Raw genomic sequence first — 22,057 nt, 5'->3', positions numbered from 1 at the left:
TTTATGAAACTTTTTAATAATCTAAAAAATTTTAAAGCATTGATATTTTGTTAATTTCTTTATTTTTATGAAAATATTGAAATTTTTTGTTGAGTTTCTTGAAAGTTTTCGATACCCATTCACTTGATGTTGATTCATACTCTCAGATTTTCAATCGCCAAATGGTATTTTTTAAAAAAAATTTAATCTGAATATCTAAAACCGGTAGGCTTGTCTTGGCAAAAATTCAGTCAATTTATCATTATATCAATATAAATCGAATCAGTCATTAACTTATCAATCGGAATCGAATGCTTTTTGAATAATTCAAATCAGTTGATCCGTTCATGGAAACGTGGAAACACAAACGCTTACGCACACATATTCACTTTTTCTTTATAAGGTAAAACCCGAAATTTTTATTTTCGATTTTCGGACAATTACTACAACTTACCCTACGGGAAGTTGAAAAAGTTATGAATTTTTCGACATATTTTTAGTGATATACTAATTTTCAGTGATAAACTATTTTGGTTAGTTATAGGCTAGAGTAAATTATTTTATAAAAAAAATCTTAAATTTTTCACGCTTTTCTGGTTGATTACAAACATTTCAAGTGTTGAGTTACAAGCTGGAGTAAATTATTTAATAAGAGAAATCATTATTTATTTCTGTAATAATAATGTAAAATAATATTTTGTTTTATAAAACTATTTATAACTTTCCGAAATTTTATAAGTTTCAAGCCATTTTGAATCGAATGAGACCTAATTTGGAAAACGTATGTGTGTGTGTGTGTGAACAGAATTTTTACCTTTCGTCGAAGTTTTCTCATAAACGTCTGGGCCGACTTCAAAAATTGAAAAAGGCATTCGATGTAACTAGCTTGCGTTCGTCGGTTTTGCGCGACAATCAGCCAAACCGTTTTCTTTTGTAATTAGCAAAAAAAATTTCGTTCACATTTAAGCCAAAATATCTGAATCGACTTTAAAAATTCAAAAACTATTCGAAAGATATTTGAGTTTCGTGCTGATTAAACTTTGGGCAAAGATCGGCCAAACTGTTTCTTCGTAATTAACTGTTGAAAAAACAACCGATAAAACATTTTTTTTATAGATGGTCCTAAAGAACATACTAAAATTTTACGAACCAACCGCAAGTAGTTTAATTTTAAAAATTCATCCAAGTTTGAAAAAATATAGTCAAAAGTATCAAAAGTTGCTTTAGTGATGTGATAAGTCAAACATAGCCAATTTAATATAATTTGGAATAATAAACTACAATTTTAGAGCATATAAGCACGCATATGTGCAAAATAATTAATATAATTAAGAAAATTTAAATGTGTTTGAGAAAATTCAATTGAAACTCGCAATGTTTAGATTTAATTGAAAGCGAAAACTTTATTTTCGAAATGTTGAAAATTTTATCTAAATATATCTAAATCTCAATATTGGTTGATTAAGTCAATTATTTCACATTTCGGGAGTTCATGCATCTTGCTGTAAGGCTAAATGCCACTTTCAACTAGTCCAGTTTGTAATTAACCAAAAAAATATATCACTTGTTTTTTTATAATATCTATATTAATAGAGTGTTTTATTGTTGACTTATATATTCAAAGATATTTTTCATTGCAATTGTAAATTTATCGAATTATTAGGTTTATTAATATTTTTCTGAAATATATTTCTATTTTGCTATTTGTATATTTTGAAATGAAAATATTTTCAGTAATAATATATGAATATTTCACTTTCCGTAGAGTAAATTATAGTAACCGCAAAAAATCTAAAATGAAAATTTTTGCATATGTTTAGGTTTGAAGCCCTCCTGAACATTTTGGTATACCTTAGAAAAAATGGACGTGTGTGTGTTTGTGGATCGACAATTTCGAGAGAGCGGATCAACCGATTTGAATGATTTAAAAAACATTCGATTTATATTGACAGGTTTTTGGCATAGACTCCAGACGTTTTGAAGGTCCAATAAAAAAAGTTTAAAAAAATGCCATTTGGTGGTCATAAATTATCATTAGACATATGCACATCAAATTATCAGATATTTTTATGAGAATTCAATAACAAGTACAAATTTTGTTCACATTTTTATGCATTCTGAACCAATATTTATAATGGTTATCCGTTAGAGACTGAATGAGACGCGGCGCTTACGCGCGTCGAATTTCCGAAAATTTCAAAATTCTCAAAAAGATCTAATTTTTTTTAAATTTAAAAAAAATGTTTTTAACGTTTTTAAATCACTGTGCGAGAAGTTCCAGCAATTTTCTTTAAAGCACAATGTCCAGTCAAGATTTTAATTCTCATTGTTACCTTATAGAAGTAAATTTTAAATTCAACACTTGTGTGTTTCAAATGTTATTATTATGACTTACAAAGTATACATCGAAATGACCACGCACGACCATACTAATAAATAAAACACCCCAATCGTGAATCTGCGTCAAGCGAGCAAAACAAGCTCGGGGGAGAGGGAAGCGACTCGCGTGTCAAACCATGTGCTCGCCTTCATTGCGTGCCGGTGCTTCGTGCAGTGCGGTCCTCGGTAGCTTTTTCATCCAGTAGAATTATAAACATAGGACAGTTTTGAAACGTGCTCAATCAAATAAAGGAACAGTCGCGCACGAGTGCAGTGTATACAAGTGCATAAAATTATAAATTTTTCTTACATCTGTGATTAATTTTTCTATGATGGGCGACGAAAGTTTAAGTTTTCCAGACGATGTTTTGGACCAACATATCGTGACTTTGTTCGAACGTTTGGAAGGCCTAAGGCGATCTCAAACCAATAAAGAAGCCAGGCCGCTTATGCAACTGGAAATCCGTTCGTTGGAATTTTGGCGTGCCATTTTCGCTGAATGCGTTGGTTCTTTCTTTTATGTGTTTATCGTGTGCGGGGCGGCAGCGGGCGCGGGACTCGGAGCTTCGACGTCCGCGGTCCTTCTGGCCTCCGCTCTGGCTTCGGGCCTGGCGATGGGTATGCTGACCCATAGTTTGTCACATATTTCGGGTAAGGGATATAGCCATTTGAATTTAATTTATTTGAAAATTAATGTTATTTATTTCATTGTGAACTATTTTTTTAAATTAAAATCGGTGTTAATGAATTTAATGCGAAGTTACCATTGATTCCGCGATTAAACAGTCTTTGAAAATACTTGTTATATTTACTACTGTGAAGTACGAATGATGATACTTGAAACGAAAGCTTTAAAGTAAATTTTAATTAAAAAATGAGGCGATTGCTTTGCAATTCCAATCAAGCAGAATGTTTCTAAAGTGGCAACTTAATTAAATCGCAATCATCTCGAAGAAGTTCTACAACATTCGTCGAAAGTTTGCTTTTGCTGACGATCAAAATATGGAGATCGTATTTCGCGCACGTCAACCGTAATGACAGTTTGTACATTGTTGTTATCTTCCCTATGTTCGTTAGACGTTCATCCGTACATTGCAATTACTTATTGAAGACAGTCTAGACTTTAGACTTTTATTATTGGAGTGATGAACTTCAGCATCCAATATGAAGAGAGTTAATTGAACAAATTTCGATTTTTTTCACATGTCAATTCTTTTAATTATTTCTCCACTCTGAAAACTAGTGGTGCATGGCATTATGCCTTAAGGCAAATTGCTACAACTTTCCGTACAGTAAATAAACATTTGCGAAATAAAAATAATTAATCATTAATAAAAATATATCAATGAGTAATAACAATTATTTCAAATATTTTTATATTAATAATTATTATAAATACTGTAAATTTCATTATCGAATTATATAAATATCATATGGTATTAGTACTTTATATATGTTTATCCAAAGGAACGTAAACAGAAATAAACACCGTCAACACAAGCAATATGGTTTTTGCATCACTCTAATTGGATGCGCCGTTCTCTCAAAAACTGCTATTCTTTGCATTTTTTAATTCTCCAAAGCCGCGTGTCCTATCTTCGCATAAATATAATCTATAATTATTTCCTCAATCAATACGAATGAAATGTTTTTTGAATCATTTTAATCGGATGTGCCATTCTCTCAAAAACTGGTTGTTTTTGCGCTTTTTGCCCTGTGTCTCCGAAGCAGCTGTACCTGCCTTTGCCAAAAAACTAATAATAAGCACATCCCTGTCAATACGAATCGAATGTTTTCTCAATCATTCAATTCGGTTGAAAATTAGTATCCAAACATAATAAACGCATAGATACTACATAAATATGCATTCATTTTTTACAAACAGACGCACATGCATTCATTTTAAGGTACATATACTAAAATGATCAGAAACATTTGAAACGTGAAGATATATAAAAATTTTCATTTTTTATTTTTTGACAATTACTATAACTAACACTACGGGAAGTTAACAAGCATTTATTTTAATAAAAATAAAATGTTTTTCTATTCTACTATTTTAAATTTTATAAAAGAAATATATAAAAAAAATAATACTTCTGTTGTTATATCAGCGCACAAAAGCTTTTAATAAAGCGTAATGAAAACTAGTTTATTCCTCTTTGCAATAGGATTGTTATGAGATTATATTTCATAAGATGTTTGTAAACAATATTCTATTTAATTCAAAGCATCACATTTCATTTATATTGCACTTTGCGTATTTTATCCTCCTTATCAAATTTATATATTACAATAAAATATTCTTTATATCTTCAATAAAAGTTGCTAGAGGACATGGTAATCATAATTTAATTATTTCTTTGTTTTTAAATATTTTTTTACGATTCATGCTTGCTAAAATGTAATATTAGCAGATATTTTTATCTGAATTGTATATTTTAGCACATCACTACTTTGAAATTTATTTGAACTTTACATTCAGCTTGTAAAAATATTAGAATTTTGCACATGCTGAAATTATGCATTATTTACTTACTTTTTATTATATTGATACGATCAATCAATTCAATAGTGAAATTATCATATTCAATAGTGCAAATTATATTTTACAGGTGCCCACGTGAATCCCGCCGTGACTGTCGGTATGGCGATAACGCGGGCGATTTCGCCCCTTAGAGCTTTAATGTACGCGGTCGCTCAATGCGGTGGCGGAATAGCGGGAGCTGCACTTCTTTACAGGTTAGTGAGGCGTATTTTACTTTTTTTTAAATTGTGATTTTATTCTCAAACTATTCTCGTTTGAGTATCATGCGATTGAAATACAGCATATATCAGGTATATTTTAAATTCAAAGCTCGAAATGAATTCAAAAACGCGCGTAACAGGTGTCTGGAATAAAATTCTATTGTCACCATTCGGAAAAGGATGTGCAAAAAATAATACAATAATTTCATATTGAAAATGATGCATGCATGACTTTGGTCTAATACTTGCTTGCAATTATGAACTTGATTGGACAATAATTAACATTAGTTAACTAATGTATCAAGTGGTTATAATGTGTTGAATTCCATCACCTTATCTATCAACACTGCTTCTTATAAAACTCTCTCTTCATCTAATTTTTTATCTAAAACAGTGGTCGGAGAACTTTTTTAAACATTACCCTAAAATATTTTTGTATAAATTGATAATACCTCGTGGCAAAGAGAGATAACTTTCCGTACGGACAATTACGTAGCAAATACAGTAAATGTCAACTAAAAATACATACTTTTTACTCCCAAAATTTTTTCTCCAGTTTTACCCCGTTTGGGGTAATTTGTCCTTGTTTCCCGACCGTTGGTACTTCAATCAATTATATAGGATGTAGTTTTATACATACATAATATTAAATCACTTTATTTTCTTCAATGATCTTCGATGAAACAAATGTTTAATATGAAAATTGCTATAATGAACTTGAAGTATCTCACAAAATCTTGCTATCTAATTCTATTGGGATTAAAAAGAGTAGTATTTGCATTTCTCTGCATAAATCTGTTAAACGCGAATTGGCATTTCTGCAAGATATTGTAAAGAAATCATTATCAACTTGTTGCCTTCGTATAATGAAATATTATTTCTTAACGATACGCAATTTAGGCTACGCACCTTTTTCGAAGTATTTTTGATTAGTGTTACACAAAACATTTTTCTCGTCTTTATGGTCTCCGCCCTCACACAAAAGCATTCGTACCAAAACGCATTAATAGATATTTTACAATCTTTAACAATTGCCGGTTGCTGCAGCAATCTGTTTACCTGGATTTCGGAAATACCTTATATTATTAAAGACATGTGTTGGGAAAATGCAGCTTGTTTAACGCAGGATTATTTAAATGTTATGGATAAAATATTCACAGGATACTTTATTGCATTCATAAAATTCCTGATATTAGATAAATATCTGGTTTATGAGGAAAACGTTTATTGTACCTTGTTTGACAGAATTACAAAACCTTAGTACAACATATATTGATTGTTAGGAATTATACTTGTTTAATGGGGACTCTTAATCATTGAATAATAATCAACAATATTAAAAATGTTACGAGAAATCATGAGTATTATTCAGAATTCTTTATGAATATTAAAAATATTGCAAGTAAACGCGTATTTTTCAAATGCAATCTATGGTATAATAAAAGTCTTTGAGAAACATCAGATGTTCCATTAGATTTTATGAATATTGTATGACGAGCAAAGTAAACTTAAAATAATTAGCGATGATACTTTTCTTTTCGCATATTTGTAGCATTTTTGAATACAAGCTAATTAAATAAAACAAACAAGAAAAGAAATAATGCACAGATTTATATTAATTGCACAATTCAATATCAACGAAACCATATAATCATATTTAATTAGTAACATATCAAAAGAAATACTTTTTATTAGTTTGCATATTTCAAACGAGTGATCCATCATTATTTTTCTGCTAGTATGTAACATGATGATACTGATCTACGTACTACTGAATGAAGTTTTGGCGGAAATTACAAGACTGTTTCTAATTGCGATATGTTTTGTTCTTTATTTATTTAATATTCAATATTTTATTTAAATAAATTTAATCCTAATATTTTCTGTCTCTTTTTTTTAAATTTGTTAGCATTATTATGCTATTTCACATAATATCTTTGATTGATTATTTCTGAATAGTATGTGAGGTCAAAAAAATAAATAAATAAATAAATCCTGAATAACGATAAACATTCACAAATCTACGTAATTTATACAAGTTGTAGTGCCAAATAATAAATGCACTTAATTCTATAGTTATCCATGTATTCTCAATTTTTCATTAATTTTGGGGCAAAAGATAAAAAAATCAATTAATCTCCTCTCGGGTCGCTCGCAACATTGTTGCCGCAAAGTATTGTTTTGCCGAACAACCTGAGTCGGCGTTTCTTCGCGTGTTCTGCGTTTCGAAGCGAGTTCTTGTTCGAGTTGCCGCCACTACGTTATCGCGTCACGTATTCGCAAATGTAGTTTCTTGCCGCAAACCTCATTCTAGGAACTTCTCCGGGGCGGTTTCGGGTTCAGGGATGATGGAGTTTTAGCAATTACGAGAGACTTTATTCTTGTAGTGCCATTCTTCACTGTCAGATATAGTTATTACTTTGTTCAATAAATGTAACACAAATTAAATGAGGAACTAGTGGTGCATGGCAACGTGCCTTAAGGCAAATTGCTGAAACTTCTCGTACATAAAATTAAAATCTTTAAAAAAGCTTTAACATTTTTTGAAAACTCTGAAAAAAATAGATTTTTGAGTTTTGATATTCTTGAAAAATTAGAAATAAAATTATTTGAAAATTGAAAATTTAAACTTTTTTCGAAGCAATCGCGTTGCGTATTTGTTCTAGAGACAAAGCGCGTAAGCGCCGCGTCGCAATATAATGAATAACATAGGAACGAAACCCATGTACTTATTTCTAAAATCTTTATAAAATATCTGATAATTTAATGTGCATATGTCTAATCATAATTTTTGGCCAAATGGCATTTTATTTAAACTTAAATTTAATCAAACCTTCATTTCATCAATAAAAATAAAATGATTTTAAATGATTCAAATTGAGCGTTCTCTCATTGAATTGCCATTTTTGCCTTCTCCAAAAACTTATAAGCACTTATTGAAACATTAAAATCTGTTGATTTGTGTTCCCGAAATCATACATAAAAATATTAGTATTATTAAGAAGTTTTTATTCACTCCATTATGTGTTTTGTAGACATTTTTATAATTGGTCACAATTTGGATAAAAATCTATTAAAAAAAGCGTTTGTTTTATAACAAAACCAATTTCGATCAAATGTCACATTTCCCCACTTGTTCATCTCTGGTAAACATTTTGTGACCACACGAGAGAAAACTCACGCAGTTGATAGAGATCTTATAAAGTTTGTCTTATATAAAGACAACATAAGTGTCTTTGTTTTCGGACAAAGTTTGATTCTTGTCCATGTGGTTCAGAGTTTAGAGATAATAGTTCTTCATGTATTATAATCATGAAATAACATTGCTTTTGAGTTGCAAAGTTCTTTAATAGGATAAATGTTTAAGTATGATTCTGCTTTGATAAGGGGATGCAAGTCTTAGAATAATTTAAAATATTTTTATGAATTTTGTGTAATCTCTATTGAAGATAAGAGTATTGTATAAATATTATTTCATATAGATTTGATTTTTTTCTTGGGATTGGAATAAAAGTGATATTTATACTTTCTGTTGATTTTTTTATATCTGCATCAGTTTCTCTTACCAACTTTTATGATTTAATAAAATCAACATCAATAATTCCGAGTATGTAAATAATTTCAATTTTTCGATTATTATTCTATATGGGATTTGTTTCAATAAATTAATTAATTTTTACCTCGACAAAATACTGCATCACCAACAGTTAAGGATCTAGAAAATTTTCAAATTTGCTGTAAATCATTATATAAAACAAGCCCATTGACCAGAAAATAAAAAAAGAAATATTTTACTTTTGTGTTAAGTTTTCTCCTCTAGTTTTCTGTACAGTGCGTGCCTCAGTGTGAAATCTTTGAATAGACGTTACTGAGAGGACACAATTAAGATCTGGGACCCACGTCAGTCGAAAAAATCGAACAAAACGAAAATATAGGGGCGACATATAAAGGATCGTTTAGCACAGGATATCGCCAGGACATATCTCTTGACCCGATCTTTTTATGTCGATAGTTATACTGGAAATACAAAAGGAGTCCAGTGTTCTCGATGTTGTCAAAAAATTGTTCACCATTGGGAGAACAATAATATATAAACCAGAACCCCAGTTCATTTTTGTAAATTTATGAAAATGGTCATATTTGCCTTTTATTTAATCACATTCATGTTACATTGGTTATAAGTAAAGTCAGTGGATTTTTATGTTTTTGTTGTATCAATTTTGTAATAAGTATTTTTATTCTAGTTCAATACCTTAATTTGCAAGTTTCTTTCACCAAACTATTAGAGATTGTTTCACGGCGTACTGATTATATCATGAATATGTGCAGGATATAGTTACTAACAAAAGCTAACTTCTACCCAACCAATGTAAATTGTGTTACTCCGAGTTTATCTAGTTAAAGTCGAATATTATCAAAATTTCTAACAATGTTTGAATAACGCCGTGTACATTTTACCAAACAATATTACTCTTGCATTTTAATCCGACGAACACGCTTAATTAGTATTTTGGTGTTTATAATTCTAAAATACAAGTCATTCATCAGCTATTCCGGCATTTTATATATTTCTTCGGTATTCGGACCCACTAATTAAATATTTTTTATAGACATAGTTTAAATCGTATTGAATGCCTAGATTCGTCTTTTGGTACGAAACTAGCACGTGTGCGGCATGTGGTCGTTATTCATCGGTTTGGAAATATATTTTTTTATCTATAGTAGAGCCTGAAAGAGCTTCTTAATTTCATTTAGATTTTTAAGAAATCCGTATCAAAACCACACATATACGTTTAACAAAACAGGGACTAACAACCCTGTTAACATATGCGCGTAGATCATAAACTTTTTTGTAGAAACCTAAATTATATATCATAATTTGGGCGCCTTTTTTTATAAAAGTAACGATATAATATAGCTATTTTTTCTTACTTTGTTTTTACAAATTGGTGTAAACATGTCAAGATTTATTGACATTCAATAAAACAGATTAAAAACGTATAGATATTTTGCAATGAAATTTTTTATTAAATAATTCAATAGAACCATTCATATTTTTTATAATTATACGATTATTTGATTTTAACAGTTAAACATGTTCTTCGTGTAGCCAAATGATTTTCCTTTTGTGTATGATGTCTATTAATAAAATGAAAATAGTTTTTTACTACTGACGCAGAAATTGTTGGCCTCCGCCCGAACAGATGTTAACCCTCATTAACTGATCCACCACAACGGTGACTTTGAAATCGGACGGTTTTTTTGATTTTGAGGATAATCTGTGACTTCAAGATTTTTTTTCGTAAAAATATCTATGAAATAAGGAAGGTTTATATAACAGAGAAGCCCAGTATTACGACGAGTTAAGTTTTTACGGAATGTTTTATAATGCCGCTAATTAAAAAGAATTTTGGAAGGACTTTTTAGAATGGTATTTTTTATAGATAATTTTTAGTAAACCCACATATTTAATGCCATTATTTTATTTATTTATAATTTGTATAAAATTAATGCACTTTTTTATGTACCAATATCACTCTATCATTGGCTATTAAAATTTAATATACATACATAGAGCAAAATAGAATACATTAAATACAGCTTTAATGTATACACATTTCTTTTTCTTTAATTAATGATTTTTTATAGAAATATAAAACAGAAATATTACGTAATTAATCAATAATATTATAATCATTTGTTTAGAAATTTAATCTAGAAATTTTAGAAAGTCAGAATAAAAATTTAATTTTATACTATATCTTCAATTTTATGCTACTTTAATTGAAATATAATGAAAACTCAATCATGATTTTATATATTCGTCTATACAACCAAAATTTTCTATGCGCTTCGAACACAATTCCCAATGGTAATTATGAATTAATTGAATAATTTGAAAACACTAATAGAATTGTTAATAAGTGAGCATTTCTTATGTTAAAAAAATTATATATGTCAACTAGATAGTTCAGATTGTATCGATTTTCAGTTGTTAATTATTAGTCTTTAGGCAATGTATTAACTACTACATTTTCATTTGCATTTTTGAGAACCCTTGATTGAATGTGTTCCAAAAAGTTTGTAAGATCCAAAATCCTTCGTATTCATCGGATTCGCCGGCACAAGAGAAAACGCGCAGCTGCCGAGAATGTTGTCATCGTCTCGGTTTTTTCTCGTCTGCTCTCCGACGCAACTTACAAAAATCTCTTTAAAGACGATTCAAAAGAACGTACGGGCCATCGACAAAAAATATCGAGCAGAAATTCTTTGTTGTTCTACACAAGTTCCATAGTCTGCCATCGATTTCAGAATATTCATTTCCTTCAAGAGCGATGCCGTTGTGAAACTGTATTCATCACGGTACCAAAGTAGGAAGGATTTTTTCAGGTATATCAAGGATTTGAACAGTTATTCACTTTTTGGATCGTTTATCGTTTTCATATTAATACTTTTCTTGATAGAAATGTTTTATGAATTTAAAAAAATGACATAGATTTATAATTTTTGTTAGTTAGATAAGACTTTTTTTCATTTTTTATCATGCATTTCAACTTCCACGTTTATGCACACGTTTTATTATCAATATTCAGAACTGCGGTTTCATTGACTTCAAATCTTATTGATTGACTAATTAACGTTTAACAACAAGTATGAATAAAAAATACCATATTATTAGTGTGAGATTTAATATAGTCTTTTTATTTTGTTGTCAATTTTAACGAAATGTAAAAATATAAAGAAAATAGTTTTTTGTGAAGTTATATAGGGTAGAGCGGGGCTTAAAGGTCCGCAAGTAAAAATGTTCACCACTGATATCTCAAAAAAAGTAAAGTTAGGAATTTTTCATAGACAATATTTGAAAATAGAGGGACAAAGGTATATAACCAGCCATCAACTTGATTGTTTCGTCGACTATATTAGGAGAGAAACTGCACTGTTTGATAATCCATAACAGTATCCAAGTATCTTATTTGGTAGTTAGTTGTTTTTTTTTTGTTGTGAGCACTGTTGTTTAGGCGTAAAAAGGATTAGATGACACATTTTTGAAAAAAAAACAGCAAAAAATCATATTTCTGCAATGATGAATTAGCTGGCAGTTTTATTAAACATAGTCAGTTAGTCGTTTGTTCGATACGTGTTTTTTGTTGTGATATAATTGGTTTGGTTTTCGCAATATAATTGCTTAATGTCAAATTGCATCTTTGTGCCACGCCCTTACCTTATATTAATTTTGGATAGTTTCTGTTAGTATATATTTGTTTTGTTAGTAATAATAAACACTTTTTTTTAATTTTTCATAAACATCTTTATCTTATGTTCACTCTAATTACTTTCATTGTATTTTATATTTCATCTAACATCAGAGATATTTTTCCATTTTATCATTTTATGAAAAAAGCAAGAAGCCGCAGAGATTAATGATGAGATGAAGTGTAGTCGCTTAGATAGAACTAAATTGAACCGGCAAGACATAAAGCGAATTGTAAAAAGAAGAAATACAAGATAAATTGATGTTACAAAGTGGAAGTGAAATTATAATGCGAATGAATGTGTCAAAAATATGCGGAATCATCAGTTGCACCGCTAAAGTTCAAGTATATGAAAGTCGGAAATTTGATATATTTAGAATGGCATATTTACTTAAGGATAGATATTTATTTGTTGTTTTGTGCATTGTAAAAACATATAATTTTTGTTAGTATCATTACTAAGGGTGTTTCACATATTTACACAGAAGTTCAAAAAAAAAACAAGAATAGACATTCAAAATATGGTAATAATATTATTAAATGCATAAACAAATCTCAATTTAAAGGGGCGATACTGCAGTAAAATAGACCAATGTTATGGCAAGGCTACGTTATGTAGCAGTTTTCATATAAAGTGGTACTAAAAACTGTTAAAATTCTATGTGGTTGCTTAGAACCAGAAAGGAAACTTAACTTAGAAAACAAACACACGTGTATAAAAAACGATGTTATCATAACTGATTATTTGAGATATAGCCTAATAACATATGAATGAAGTTGATTTTATGTGTGAATAGCCTGATTGCACACAAATTCATGGTATTTGACGGTATTTAGTAGCATTTTGTATGAAAACTGGAACGATACATAGCCTTGCTATAACATTGGTCTATTTTGCGGCAGAAGCAACCCTTAATTCTTTAGAGAAATAGAGAAGAGAGAGCCCCTCTTATATCGCATAAGTAATGCATCTGCATCAAGGCGTGCAAAATCGGAGCGTGTCTCGGTTCATATTAAATACACAATCCACACATTTTTTTTTTCCGAAAATGAATCTTCCCAAATCCTGCGGACCCTAGTTTGTGATTTTCCTGAGTAATATAAATTAGCATAACGCGTAGCTCAGTCTGCTACCCTTAGTGGTTCTAGAGTTGACCTTTGCACTTGTCGGCCAATTGACAGACCAACAAATTTCACTATGGACCAACAAGCAGCATCCGGCTCTAATAGGGGCGAGAGATAGGGACTCGGAATAAACGCGGAAGATTCGATGTCGATATTTTGAAAAGAGAAAATTAAAGGAATATGATACATATTATTTTATATTTCTGAATTCGCTAACAGGATATGAACCTTAAATAATAATTTACAACTAGTAACTGGATACTAAATACATAACACTTTAGTGTATTTAATAAGGTTAGTCGTCATGATCTTTTTTTTAATAATTTGATCGATGATATCCAAATTCGTCAATCATTTATAAGTAATAAATTCATTGTAATATTATTTATCCAGATATTTTTAATAATATTCAATTCTATTTTTTATTATAGAATGGTTGTTTTTTAGTTATTTTTATTTATTACCTATATTTAATATTTTGATTTTTTAGAAGGGACACAAACGTCCAATTTGACTTTGAGCAATTATATTGTGAATACCTAACGAATTATTTTACAATAAATAACACATATCAAACGAACAATTATCTGACTATGTTCAGCAAAACTTCTTGCTACTTCATCATTGCAGAAATGTGCTTTTGATGTTTTTCAAAAATTTGTCATCTGGTCTTTTTATCCCAAAAATGTAGGATAAATTGAGACGACCTGGAGGCAAACAGAAATAATGTTTTTTTTTTAATTTTAAAGGGATTTTACGAAATAATAGTTGCATTATTTGATCGATGCAGAATATAAATTTCATGGGTGCATTTTTTACAGAGATAACTTTTTATATAACCTTGATCTGGTATTTAGTCAGCAATATTCATCAGCAGAGTTGGAATAACTATTTATTTAAACATTTTTTCTGTCTACTTTTAAATATTGTTGTCAAAAAATTCTAAATTTTACTTGTTTTTGTGATATTGATCTGGACCCTATGCCCTCTACTCTATTCTATTGCTTTAATCGAATATTTTGTAACATACTGTTTACTCAAAATAATTAATTAGAATTATCTTTTTTTTAAAACAATTTGAATTTTATTCAATTGACATTCAATCATATAAAAACTTTTAATTTTATATGGTAGAGCTTTTACAATGTTCATAAAATCTATTATTCTCATCTCTTTGCTTGCCAATTATTGTGCAGATGTAATAAAGCTTTTTGACGGAACTACGAGTGGGGTCACCATGTGTGACCGCAGACATCGCAATTGACAGTCGAACTTTTACCTTTGATGTCGTTTATTATGTATTAATATACACTCAAATTGTATCTTATCTATTTGAATGTTTAAATATATTATTTTTTTGATGATAGAACCTTACTTGGAGGTTCCAAAGTGGAACGAAATATTATTCGGAGACATGAATTAATAAACACCATTTTCAATTAACTTTCCGAAATCTAGTGTTTGGTTCATATAAATTAGACAATTTTATTGAAATATATTTTATTATTTTAATTTAAGACAAAATAATAAAATATATTTCTATTGTTAAATTAACTCTATGTGTAAAAGAAAACTAAGCTTCTTTCTCCAGCTTAATATTAATTCTTTGAGCGGAAGTGTAACAAGAACCATTATTAATCGCTTTTTTTTTTGTATGGAAGGCGGTGTATCCATTTCAGCTCAGCACAGCATAAATTATTTTTAACTATTAATTTATCAGAATAATTGTCACACTGTTAAAAGATAAGACGTTAGAAAATGTCAAGAGACTAGAAAGAATAATAAAAACCAACATGCAGATGCTTGCCATGTGTGCCTTTGCTTTTTTCTTGACTATATGGCGTAATCGACACTGTCGTGGGTTCTGTATCACGTCTTCGGTGTATTACAACAAAATTGGGGTCCGAGTGTTAAAGACAAAAAGAGATGTAAATGACATGTAATAGTTTTAAGTAGTGTAATTAAGTGTTAAGAAATGGTTATATATATTCCATGTAGCTTTTCTATGATAAATCTAATTAAAAAAATCTAATTAATATTCTTATTTTTTTCGAAATTTTAAATTCCAAAAAAATCAATGCAGATATAATAACGTTCGAGAAATCAATACATACTTCTCAATGAAATTTTAATAAAGTATTCTTTGATATGATCATCAATAGTAAATCTTATAAACATTTATTGTGTATGGAATATAAAATTTAGTATCTAGTATGATCATTTTTGAAGATTTGCGGGTAAAAAGATCCACCATCAATATCTCAAAAACCAGGAAAGATAGGAATTTTTTAACAACAATATTTAAAATTAGATGGCAAAAAATGAAGAACCAGCCATTGCCTTGATTCTTACGACGTTCCTATATTCTTCTATAAGACAATGTTTGAAAATTCATAACAAAAGTATCTGTTATGTTTTAAGTTATTTGTTTTCGTTGTGAGCACTGTTGTTTAGTTTACGAGGCATTAATATAATTTTTAAGTATACGTTATTTAATTGTTTTTTAAGATGTGTTGTTATTCTTAAGTTAAAATCAACAGTTTTTTTTAAATAACTTCTATAAATGCTTACATGTGGTAAAAAGGACAAATTGAACCTTTACCCTGTCAAAGGTGTAGAAAATGAAAAAGTAAATTATGTTGAAGAAAACAATTTTACAAGTATTAAATTAATTACAATTCAAATTTAGCTGATGAAATACTAGATGAAGGTTATATACAGTGTTATCTTTGTAAAAAAATTGTCCATAAAATTTATAATTTGCATTGGTTGAATGTTGTAGCTATTATTTCGTAAAATTCCTTTAAAATTAAAAATAATATATTGGATCTGTTTGCGTCCTGACTGTTTCATTTAACCCTGCCTATGGGTAAAAAAATTGAGGTGAGACAGTTCTGGAAAAAAAGTAAAAAAGCATAGTGCTACAGTGATAAATTAGCTGGGTTTTTACTGAAAATAGTTAGATAGATGTTTGTTTCATATGTGTTACTTGTTTTGATATAGTTGGTTTGGTTTTCAAAGTATAATTGCCAAAAAATCAAATTGGACCTTCACGCACCACCTTACCTTACCCTACACATTCTTTGTATAAAAATTGACATTTTTGCACTTTTACCACCGTAATTCCGAAACCAATCAACCTCGGATCAACCAGAACGTAATTACATTTTATTTATACTCACTCTATTTCCAATACTTTTTGATATTCTATTGCTTATTTATTCCCATGCAAGTTGTTAGAAAATCTTCACTTTCCGAGTCCTCAGACGAAGCACATGTCGCGTTTATGTGTTATATGACAACAGCCGCACGATTATTATTTTTCGATAGTAAAATGTATTTTCAACCCGTTAAAAAGTGCATCGGGTAACCTCAGCAACATAACATAAGCATAAAAATAAATAAAACACATCGCCCTTACGAAAATCATAGACCGTTTCATTAGGAGTCATATGCCATCCACACAGTTCATGTTATTATTATACGGGTGGTGTTTTTATGGATTGTATAATCCACCAGAAACACCGAAACGCTTTATAGAGCTCACAGCATAGTGTTTTCAGTCGTAAAAATATGTCGTAAATAGTAAATTTTCTTTATAAATGAAGTACTGTTATGATCTTACTTAATGATCTTGGTAATAATTGGCTTTAATATTTTAATACCCATTTTTAATAAACTTATTATTTAGTTATTTAGTTTAATCATAATTTGCTCATTATTTAGTTTAATCATAAATCTATAATTATTTATATATGAAAAAATAAATGCTAAAAGCAATCAGTTCCAAATCTCTTAGATATAGTGAGAAAATAATTATTCAAGTTTGGCAAACTCTACATAATAAAAGTTTTTTTTTCTACTCTTGTAAACTTTTGACATGATCCTTTTATTAGTTGCTTGCATCTTAGCTTGCTTTGGATATTTTAATTTAACTTCTACGTTTTTTACAGCATTCAGAAAACTTTCTTCTGGATCTGATAATTTGCTTGTAACTTTATCATGTTTTTTCTATCGTAAGGTTGTATAACAAAAATGATGAACTATTTGAAATTGAAGTAAATTCATAGTATATTTAGCTAAGGTTATTATTTTGAGTAATAATATTATTTTCGACCATGGCTTATGAATAAATTAAATGAAAGATAATGTACGTATCCAAGGATTATAATTATGTGTAAATAGGGAATTATTTTAAAGTTTCTTTAGTGCTTTATTTGTTATTTTTATGGCAAATACAAATATTTTGTTTATTTATAGAGTATATAATATTCATATTTATATCGGTTCTTACGATAGACGTAATTTCAAATATGACATCAAAAATGGAAAATTGAATAATCATATATAAATTTATATTAAAAACAAGAACTTGTCATTAATCAAAAAATAGTATTTATTAAATTCCAATTTCATAATCCATCCCTATTTATTGTGCCCCAGTACATCCGAGTATGTGTAACTTAACCCATATGCGCATCGTATCAAAATATTAAAAGTACGATAGGGTTACTACTAATAAAACGTGTGGTTGTAAAAATATCGAAAGATATAAATGAATACACATTTCCGCCCTCTCCGAACAAGTGTAACCTTAATGCGAATTGTATGCGGAATCGAGGCAGCGAATGGGGTGAAAATATGGGTTGCCCGAGGGTTAACAACTAGGCCGCGGATAAATAATACAATTTTTATATTTGTTGATGAACAAGTGGCACTCAGCATAAAATACACTGGTGTTTGATATAAAGTCTGTCCAATTGATAAAAGATAGTAAGATATTAAATAAATCATTTTATATCATTAGTAATCTTGTACACTATTTATAGTTTTACAAGTTTAATTCTACTTATTTACTTCTTATGTTTGCTCTTTATTACATTTGTGTTAAATGTTCGTCTAACATAAACGGATTATTTCACCTTTTTATTCTAGCACCTATACATAATGATTAAAAAATATTTTTATATATTTTTTTGTATATTTTCATAATATTTTGCATCATTTTTTGTTAATATATTTGTACAATTTTCTATACTTATGCTTAAAATAGAAATTAATATTTTCAACCCCTGCGAGTTCCGCTTTTTTGCTTGATGTAATTTTAAGATATTTCTACGTTGATTGAATCCATTGTTCATTGAATCGTACTTTGAACTTTTGATATTTCGATTTCAAATTTTTATTACAATTGTTATTTTCACATTGAATTAATTTAAATTCATTGCAACGAATAAATTACGCTATGAGTAACACAAGTTTATGATATGAATTTCGTATGTATTTTTACTTATTTAAGATATGTTTTCATTTGATTATAAATTTATTAATTTAGTACTTATTTATTCATTGTGAACAATGTTATAACAGGGCTAATATCAATTTGTTAGTTACACAATAATAAATTTTAACATAATTATTATCAAAATTAAAGCAATATTATTGCATCAATAGTTTATTTAAGCTTAATCCAAATAGACCCGAGACGTTTCTTTATTTTTATATATTATGTGATGTTTGTCGATATAAAAATATTTCGCTAAGAACTCTCTTTAATTACGACGCTGTTCGCTAAGAAAAATAAATCGAAGTTTCTGTGTAAACACTCCTATAATTGGGAGAATTTTTCGTGTCCGAATCATTTTGCATACGTCTCCAGACCAATTTTAATGAAGTGATCGACTGTTATTGATTATTATTCATGATCCATTCCAATTGTGCGAGTTGTAATTAGTTTGTTCCGAATATTTATATGAGTTCGGAGCATAGGCGGTTGGAATTGAGCTGTTGCTGGCCAATTTCAGTTTAATTTTAAGTTTTATTAGTTCGCCAGCTCATGAGCGAATCAGCCGCTGAATATATTATGAATTATACAATGCATCCGGGGAGCACGTATTTGCTCATTTGCTGAAAGTAAACTTTGCTCGACTAATTAATTTTCAACACCGGTGCCGTAATCTTTGTAATTGAATTCGCACTTATTAATATCGGGCCAAATTGATATCGAGGTTGTGTAATATCAATTTGATAAAGGAAATTGATGTTTTTAAGTACAAGCTTATTAGCTTTATAAAGTAAACTTTCCGTCTTACATAAAATTTGATATGTTTTCTACGTTCTCATTTTCCCGCTCGTATAGGAGGGGCTCAATATAAATAGTATTAATGTATTTTAATAAACACAATAATGAGCTTGTTATTTTTTTCGACCTCTATAAGAAAATAGATTTCACCTTTGTGCGAAAAAATATTATAAGCAACATGAGATAGCTAATTAAAAATATTATTTATCTCAATACAGCTCGTTACGTATTTTTAGCATCTCCTTCATGCGACTTATTGGTGCATACTGCAATTATGATCATAATAATTATTGAGTAATTCGAGTACACACATTTTATATTTTTAATGAAGAAAAATAAATAAATCTTATTGTTTATGTTTAATTGACATGAAACAGAAGATCGTGATTTCATTTTGTACTTTTAATAAACAAATACAGAAGCGACAAGACTTTTGTATACATTTTAGTTAACGAGCGACTACTTATCGAAGTAACACATGCGTTTTGTTTCATGTAAATAATTAATATAAGAAAACAAGCAGTTAATATCAATATAAACAAACTATGACCCGTGGGAATAGATAGAATCAAACTTTTAAAATATATATATAACGAATTAGTACACGGAATATTTGACACATTTTTATTTCTGGAAGCAGTTACTTGTTTTGCGTTTTTTTTTTGTCAACTCCAAATTGGCCATTGTTAAATTAGAATCAAATTAATCTGTTCTAATAAGTTATTAACATCTTTTAGTAAATTTGTATAAGAAAAAAAAAATTTAAGATTATTCTATTTTTGATAGAGTCAAGCCATTAGGGAAAGAAAAGAAGCACAAAATTTCGGCCGTGCTAATATATTATTTTAAATTGCATTTGTTTTCCTTGTTGGATGTAGGAGCATGTAATCTTGACATTTGAATATTATTAAATATTTTACAATTTTATTATGGGGTGCATAATATTGTATACCGACAGCGTCACAATATCGTCTATCAAGAACACATGGCCTATTCAATATATCGCGAATAAATATATCCGCGTTCCTAGTATCTGGAACATAAGGGTTGAAGAATAAATGCAATTTATCACAAGTACAAAAAATGGAAACGACTACATGAAAACTAACACTATCTGTACGAATATTATAGTCGCTCCTAATCACCGGAAAGTAGCACAATTATTTTTTCAGAGATAAATACTTTTTGGAAATAGATATAGACAATTAAATAGAAGTATTTTTAACGTAGGAGTATGCCTTAGGGCATATGTACGCCCACAAACAAAAACAAAGATGACAACCTCCCATATGCGATTCGAATACGTGCGAACATTCACAAAAAGTTATCCGTATAACATTTTTGTTCGTATTTCTACATGTTTTACTTGTTTTTCTCTTCTTCGACCGTGCGAAATATTCTACTGCCGGTATGCAAAAACTTTTCGACTTTTGCAAATACCGTATTTTTCATTTTATAATTGCCGCACGACTTTGGGATGTGAGATGAAGATACATCGATATTTATATAATAATAAGTTGGTTGTTAGAAATATTTGTACATAATTCGAAATATGCAGGTTATTAATGTAAAGTCCCATATTGTTATTTACTTGAAGTTTAGGATTATTTTTAAGGATAGGATATGTAATCACTTAATGTGCAAATATTAAATATAAATGAACTATATAAATAAAATCGTTTTGTGCTCAAGACATCCTTTCTTGAAAAGACTTCGAGAATCGAAATCTGCAATGCCAATTTTCTGAAAAAATAATGTCGTAATTATTAAGTTTTGGCAACTCTAGTGCGACCTCGCTGAAGCGTTGGAACTTACTTCTTCTGCGGAATAAGAAAAAATAAATTTTAGCTTTGCAACCGCCGACGTGGTAGACTTCTTTTCGTCGTTGAATGTTAATTGCGAAAAAATTAGGACTGAATGGCGAGGCCGAGATGCGAGATGTTTCCCACGCCATGAAGTTCTTATTTACATCAACCATAAGCCTTTTTTAAAAAAAAATGCTTTCGCTCAATTGAAGTTAAATAGCACAAAATTTAATTTAAAACAAAGAATAATTGTACTATAATTAATCGAATCACAAACTATTACTTGCTGTTTGTATATGCAAATAGTGTGTATTATTTTCCTGCACAAAATCTCGTTGAAAATTGTGAATTTTCCATTCGGTATGATTTCAGACTATCCAGAAGTTTTGAAAGATTTTCAAGATAAAACAATAGAAACGCAAAATCCACTGCTCTGTATTTATTCTTTTCCATCTTATATTTCCATTTTCCATAATGCTCAAGCTATGTTAACTTTATGCGATAGTAAACAGACGCTAGATAAATTTATACTGCAAATATAATATTTGCAGAAAACATCAACTGGAATTATTGGATCAAATAACTGAGTTTGATGAAAGTTGAAACTTTTGATGGCATGATTAATATAGGTTTATTTGCGGTTGTTTACTCGTTTTGAAATATTTTATTTACTTGTTTAATATGTA

At 29.2% G+C, this 22,057-nt stretch overlaps 1 protein-coding gene across 1 annotated transcript in view; it reads left to right on the top strand.

Moving 5' to 3' along the window:
- Positions 1-2,588: 2,588 nt before the first annotated feature.
- The window catches only part of LOC113375627 (neurogenic protein big brain-like), a 42,907-nt gene continuing 23,438 nt past the window's right edge, over positions 2,589-22,057 (top strand). The window contains exons 1-2 of the mRNA XM_026615558.1: positions 2,589-3,009; positions 4,974-5,104. Of these exons, the coding sequence (XP_026471343.1) occupies positions 2,688-3,009; positions 4,974-5,104 (453 nt within the window). The 5' untranslated portion in view covers positions 2,589-2,687. The remainder of the gene's footprint in view (positions 3,010-4,973; positions 5,105-22,057) is intronic.

This window comes from Ctenocephalides felis, unplaced genomic scaffold, assembly GCF_003426905.1.
Source record: "Ctenocephalides felis isolate EL2017-DRISC unplaced genomic scaffold, ASM342690v1 CF-g0.4_SCAFFOLD_01886, whole genome shotgun sequence".
NCBI lineage: Eukaryota > Metazoa > Arthropoda > Insecta > Siphonaptera > Pulicidae > Ctenocephalides > Ctenocephalides felis.
The sequence above is the reverse complement of the archived record's forward strand: the minus strand, read 5'-3'. Positions and strand labels throughout refer to the sequence as shown.